At 49.0% G+C, this 7,059-nt stretch overlaps 1 protein-coding gene across 1 annotated transcript; it reads right to left on the bottom strand.

Annotated features, from left to right (window-relative positions):
• Nucleotides 1–497: 497 nt before the first annotated feature.
• Nucleotides 498–5,668, bottom strand: STBD1 (starch binding domain 1). Its single transcript, XM_011966209.1, has 2 exons — nt 4,572–5,668; nt 498–2,441 (listed from the first exon to the last, which is right to left on the bottom strand). The coding sequence occupies exons 1-2, from the start codon at nt 4,789–4,791 to the stop codon at nt 1,585–1,587; spliced, it is 1,077 nt and encodes a 358-aa protein (XP_011821599.1). The 5' UTR covers nt 4,792–5,668; the 3' UTR covers nt 498–1,584.
• Between the last annotated feature and the right edge of the window lie 1,391 nt (nt 5,669–7,059).

Here is a 7,059-nt window from a genome sequence, read left to right as displayed (position 1 = left end):
CACGCAGTAATGGTGAATGCCTTCTGCAGAGCTTATTAGTACAGTATAAAATTCATTCTGAAGTCTGTAAACAGTACACATGAATTTAACATAAAAGTACCATGAGCCAAAAACTGTTAAACATAGTTCTTTTAAGCCCTTTCTTATGCTATTTTCAGTTGGATTTATTCTTTTCAGCAAAAAACATCTTTTTAACAGGATTAAACATTATTTCACTGATAGATGTTAAACTTATTAAAAGTTATTTTAACATGTAAGAATTCATTTTCAAGTACAGGCATGCTGAATTTCCCTCCAGTCAAAGGTGAACTTTGAAAATAAATATAGTAAACTTTTTCTCCAAAGGGAGGAGAAAAACAGAATCTTCATGTCTTCTGTACCTTTTGATATTTGCTTTTCTGTATGTGTCTGTTATTAGTGAAGGAAAATATTTGTATTTTATTTTACATCTAGGCTATTATGATAGTAAAATTTAGACAAATAGTTCAGACATCGAATGAAGATATTAAAATTCAGGTTTTATTATTTGTTCAGTTATAATAACTTAAAGTTTAAATATTTGCTGTCTTCTCAGGGCAAAGATGTACTTCTATACCACTGTCCTGTATAAATGTGTTACCCAAGATAGTGAGTGCTATGAAAGGAGAGGGAAGAGGGTGACAGATGGAAATGATTGCTGTAGGACAGTCCATCTATCCAGATGGAGGGGGGAAGGGGAGGAGAAGTGGAAGAGAGATGGTCCTACAGATGCTCCCATGGGCAAATGATGGGTGTGTCTGTCCCTGCAGTCGGGCTGTGCCTGTACTTCACAGTCCTCTAAGAGGTGTCATTCAGGCTACCTCACTCAGCCTACCCCCACCCCCACTCATGTTCCCTTTCCTCATGGGCTGCCCCTGCGACTGACTTCCATGACGACTGGTTCTCATTAGGCCCCTTGTTTCTACACCAGCCTTAGATCATTAAGACAAAGACATACTTGCTACCCTCATAGCACATAACCACACCTGGCAGATGAAAATCAAACAAAAAGCATTAGGCAGTCTTAGAGCATTATCTTGTACCCTTACTAATCACATCCAGACCAGATATTTTCTAATCACAGTTTTGTATCATGTTAACTTTTTAAGCATAAAATGTGTATGTAGTAAAAAGTGCTTCTCAAGCTGTTCCAATAGGAAGTCAGCTATGTTTGAGTGAGGCTTATTTTGCTACCATGGTTTAAAGATCACGTAAAGGCTCAAGCTTAAACCCTGGGCAGCTGGTTAATTTTTTTGCCCCATGACCACAGTTCACACCTGAAGCTTAGCCAAGTCACTCCCCAAGAGAATCAAGCCCTAAAGTAATAATGGATCAGCACAAGTCCGTCAGTCCGTGCCACAGGGAAGAAAAGTTCACACTCACTGAAAGCATTATACACACACACATATATATATTTCTGCACATTAGACAAAGGCCACTAGCAAATTTGAAACAATTCGGATGGCTGAATTTGGAGTCACACTGCCTTTATTTTATTCAGTGTGTTCCACATCCTCAGCCTCTTCCACATTGTTCTACAGCTTCTCCAATACTTTGCAAACTGAATCAGTGAATCCCCCACCATGCGTGAACCACTTTATCCTCATGGCCAGTTTCTAGGAATCTATTGCTGCATTCTTCCCAGCGGGTAACTCCCCCATTCTCTACCAACACAAACTTCCACTCCACCACTGTATCTGCAGGCAGGAAAATGGAATGAGACCAGAACCCATCCTTGTTATAGTGGAGTGGGATGTAAGTGTTCCATCTCCCAAGACACTCATGGTCTCCAGTTACTGCAATGAATTGCACATCAGTGCTTGTGACATAATGGACCTGGAACCTGACACTAACTTGCTGAGACCCTGCAGGCATCACTGCTACCCTTTCTGTTTTCCCATGCACTTGCTGATCTCTTGCCTCCACCAGAGTGCTTCTTCCGTTGTCCATTCCCTGGTTTAGGCTTAACACTGGAGCCTTAAGACTGCCACCCACACCAACATCCCCCCAAGATGAGTGCCTAGACACCATTTCCCACTCCTTATGGTCAACCCGGTCCTGACTGTTCAAATGAGAGAGGCTCGCTTCTTCTTTAGCTCTGTTCATGAGCAGGTTGCTAGAAGGCAACTTCTCTGCAAAACATGTAGCTGCTTTAGCAGATATCTCTTGTCCTTTTTGGAATCCCCATTCTCCCATAGGAGATTTGAGGCTTTCATTTCTTAAAACTTCAGAGTAACTCCTAGAGTTACTGGTCTCAGAGGTAGCTGAAGCTTCTGTGTCTGGAAACTGTCCAGAAGAAACATGTTCTCTTGAATTGTCACAGACTTCCCTGGAAGGATTCTGCAATCTCCATGATGCTGCTTGCAGGTTACCAAGGTCTTTGGTCTTAGAAATCAGATGTCCGTTGCTTTCTTGAAGATGCTCTAAGAAATCAAAGGAAAAATGTAATAGAGTCAGGTAGTTCATTTAAGAAAAAAGTTAGGCTGAGAAAATAGATTTAGTTACTGAAAGCTTTACTACTAATCAATCTGCAATTCACAAAGTCCCCCTCTATTAAAATAAAGTACTACTTAATTAACCAGTATGCTCCCAACACTGTGCTCTAAGAATACACATGTATATCTGACAATAAAAGGGACATCCAGGAGTATCAGTGTGCTAACACAAGTGTAAATGAAGTGGTAAGCTGTAGAGGCAGACATATAACCCCGTCACAGTCCCTGGTCTCCACAGTCCAGGCCATACTGGCATGCAGCCAAGTTAAGTTGCTTGGCTCCTATCATCAAAGAATGTTGTCCAGGCTGTGGGGCAAAGGGCTGCGTGGCTACCTTACAAACCAGAAGAGTACACTTGTACTCCCAGGGGAGGCGTGCAGGGCAGGGATTGGCTCTTGCAGATCTGCGGGCAGATCAGCAGGAGCCATCGCTGTGGGGAGATACAAAGAACAGTAGTGCATCCCTGGGCAGGAGTGGAGGGAGAACTAGGGGAAGGGGCTGGTTTCTCCTTGCCAATCCCAAATGCATTAGGAACCTCCTCAACAAAACAGTGTTTTGTACCCCCTTCCATTGTAAGCACTTTTTAAAAAATGTTCTTAAAAATACAAAATCCAAGTCCTCTAAAAATGCAGTTTCCTTCTTGGCCACGCCAGTGGTAGTCCAAATAGCTCCCTAGAAGATTGAAATCTCCAAATCATACATAAAATCATCACAGCTGTGGTTTTATGTGTGTGGGGGGGGGTGTGGTATGGGGACAACAGTCTTGTTTCATTGTATCCTTTTTTTTTTTTTTTTTTTTTTGAGATGGAGTCTCGCTCTGTCGCCTAGGCTGGAGTACAGTGGTGGGATCTCGGCTCACTGCAACCTCTGCCTCCCGGGTTCAAGCGATTCTCCTGCCTTAACCTCTCAAGTAGCTGGGACTACTGGTGCCTGCCACCACGCCCGGCTAATTTTTGTATTTTTAGTAGAGACAGGGTTTCACCATATTGGCCAGGCTGGTCTCGAACTCCTTGTGACTTGCCCGCCTTGGTGATGGTGAGTTGGAAGTGAGAATGAACAAATATTATTCTGGATTCCCAACTTTTCAACCTAAAGCATGAGATTGGTCTTCAGAAAAAAGATAAGTGAACTGTCTAGGCATCCCAGACCAATCACAGTAAAGGCACACGGGCAGATTTTCATGAGGCTGCACATGAACACCACTGGGCTAAAAATAAAGTTCACAGATGTCATTTTCACCATTAGGCTTCTGTCCGGGCATGGGCAGCTTGCCAAGGGAAGGCACTGGACGGTAATGTTTTCTGCCAGTGTTCGCTCTCTGTTTAGCAAACGGTGCCTAACATACAGAAATTTAAACCCAGATGTCAATTCTACTCATCAGGGTTGGGTCCCCTATTTAAGTAGTCCCTAGGGATGACCGTCGGGCCCTATTCTGGGGCAGCGTCGGGAGGACTGCCCACAGTGCTGAAACGGGCGACTAAGGCACAGCCCCAGGGCCTCAGCCATAGCCTTCATGGCCAGAGTCCAACCTGAACTTTGCATTCCTAAAGAAGCGTCCAGATAGCAGGAGGCGCCCGCAGCTGGGTTGTTCCCAAACCCAGCTCTTCATGGGCTGTGCGATGGTAGGATGTGAGACTACCAGGATTGGGACTGAGAAAATGTCCCTGCTTGGGCAGAGATCGAAGAGGCTTGTAGGATCCCCTAAATCTAAGCCCTCCTTTCCAAAGGCCGGGAAGGGGCGCCGCCACTGCAGCCACCCGCACTGCACCAAGCGCCGCCAAGCGGAGGAGCTCATCCCCGCCGGAGGGGCAGGACCAAGTCCTCAGGCGCGGGCGCTGAGGGACTCGGCAAGGGCGCGGCCCTTGGAGGACCAGCCAAGAAATCTGCCCGCGCGTACCAACCAACCTGGGAAACCGAGGGGCGTGGGGACGGCCCAGTTCCCTTAGGGAAGCCGGTCCTCAGGAGGAAAGCTCCAGGTGGGTTTGTCTCTTTCCTCCCTTCCTCGATTAACCTCAAAGCTCTGGCAGATGTGCCCAGGAGTCACGGGGGGAAGAATACCTGGTTTGGTGACCAGCTCCTGCCCGGAAGGTCCAGGGCTCAGTCCGCCGCTGCCACTCTGATGGCCTCCCGGAACCGCAGCTGCCCCAAGAGGGGCGTCCTTCTCTTGCTCCGCGTCCCCGTCCTTCCCGGTGTCTCCAGGGTCGCCCCGCAGCAACCAAACGAAAAGTGCCCCGGCCAGACCCCCTCCAACCAGCAGGGCGGACCAGACGGCGCCCATGGCTGAGAGGCTGCGGCCGCGGGAGACGACAGAGACTGGGACCGGGGCTCAGGTCACGCAGGCAGAGCCACACCTACCCCGCCCGGTCCAGCCTTTTACGGTTTCTGCGCCGTGCGCTCCGGCGGAGCCCGGCCCTGAGCGACCAGTACTCAACTTTCCCAGCCCCGCCCCGCTCCCCGCCCCTGGGCTGCAGCCCCGGGCTCCCTCCCGGGGAAGACTCCAGCGCTTTTCTGTCCCTACATTTTCTGTTCCCGGCCCTGCCAGTTGCCAGCGGCCGGGGCGCAGGGGTCGGCCTTCCACGTGTGTCCCGCGTGAAGAACCCAAGTGCGCACAACTGCCGCGCTCAGCCGGGACCTGCCCCACCGCCCTTCCTTCTCCCGCCTGCTGCCCGCGAGGCCTAGCCCTGCCTCGGCCAGCGCCGGGCACCTCGGCGCCTCCTCCCCAGGGAAGCTCAGCAGCAATCGGTCAGCTAGAGGCCGAGAGCTTCCTGGAACTTAGAGGTGGGAGAGGCTGCGGGCGTCGGTGACGCGCGGGCTGGAGCGCGGGCTAGAGCTGTGGCGCGGTCGGGTGGGACGGTTGGCCCGGAGGACAGCGGGCGCGGTGCAGGGAAACTGGGAGCCCTAGTGGAAGCTCCGCTTCGCCGCCAGCTCACCGCGCTTAGCCTCCCCAAGCCTCCGCCTCCCCGCCTGTAAAATGAAAGGATTGGACTGAGGACCATCCATCTAAAGATGCCAGTCAGCTCAACCTCATCCAGTCTCGTCCTCTTTGGGCGTGTATGGCTACTGTGAAATGCGCGCCCATCTGTGTGAACTGGATGTTGTCCATGGACGAGCTCCTACAGATAAGTTTGTAAATAAAAACAGCAGCTCTCTATTAAGCACTGTCTGTATTCCAGATGTTTTATGTGTGTATTTAATCCTCCCAAACAACAACCCTGTGGGTGTTACATACATTTCTTTGTAAATTCATTCCTCTGCTGATCTGATGACTTTGCACAACAGCTTCAAGCTGATGGTCCCCACGTCTGTGTCTGCAGCTCCCATCTTTCCCTTGGACTCCGACATTCAACTGCTAAAGGTCACAGATGCCAAACACCTGCCTTGGAGTAATTACTATAATTGCTCTCTCTGGTAGGACAAATTATCAAATGTGCCCCTTGCTCCGAATGGACAGTAGCCCTTAACGGGGTGCAAGGTTCTGCCGGTTGGGTTACTGGAGGGCTGATGCACGCCTTGATGCGGCCACAACTTCTGTAATCGTAAGAGAGCAGGTAGAGGAGAGGTAAGGGTGAAGACTGCCTACTGGGCATCTCCTTGTGGATGTCTAATAGACATCTCAAGCCCAACTCATCCAGACCTGAACTCCCCAACTAACTCCCCAAACCTACTACTCTCCCTACTTTCCTCATCTCAGGAAGTGGCAACTACATCCTTCCCGTTGCTGCAAAACAAAACACAGCAAGCTCCTACAGGCCACTTTCAAACCACCAGTCAGCGTGATCCTGTTAAAACACCCCAGTTCTCTGCTCAAGACCCTCCAGTTGCTCCAGATCACACAGAAAAACCTTTAAGACCCCGCAGGATCTGTTCTCCATGACCACTGTGCGTTCACCTCCATCTTGCCACCTCCAGCCACACTGGCTTCCTTGCCTAGAGTCATCCTTCCTGCAGACATCCTCTATCTCTCATACCCTTCAGGTCTTGGCACAAGTGTTATCTGTGCCCCCACTGCCCCCTCCCCCGCCCAGCCCTTCCTTGACAATCCCAGTTTTAATTATAATCCTACTCCCTATATCCTTCCCTTGCTCCATTGTTCTCATTAGCACTTAGGGTATCATTTCTAATACACTCTATAATCCGCATGTCTGTGGTTTAATTTCTCTTTCCTCCCTTTAGAGTGTAAATGACAGCAGGGATTATTGTCCTTTGTTCTCTGCTAACTTCTTAGCACCTGTAACCTTTCCAGAGTGAGCGCTTAGAAGTACAGGTTGAATGAATGAATTAAAAGCCCCACATACTTTCACTCTAGAGCATTATTGGCATTTTCCTTACATAGATTCCATATGCATTTTTAGTCCACGTGGATATTACCTTTCCTGGAAATTCATTTTATGTATAATAAAAAGTGACCAGGCCGGGCGGGGTTGCTCAAGCCTGTAATCCCAGCACTTTGGGAGGCCGAGACAGGCGGATCACGAGGTCAGGAGATCGAGACCATCCTGGCTAACACGGTGAAACTCCGTCTCTACTAAAAAAATACAAAAAACTA

This window comes from Mandrillus leucophaeus, unplaced genomic scaffold (genome assembly GCF_000951045.1).
Source record: "Mandrillus leucophaeus isolate KB7577 unplaced genomic scaffold, Mleu.le_1.0 Scaffold75, whole genome shotgun sequence".
In the NCBI taxonomy this organism is placed as follows: Eukaryota; Metazoa; Chordata; class Mammalia; order Primates; family Cercopithecidae; genus Mandrillus; species Mandrillus leucophaeus.
The sequence above is the reverse complement of the archived record's forward strand: the minus strand, read 5'-3'. Positions and strand labels throughout refer to the sequence as shown.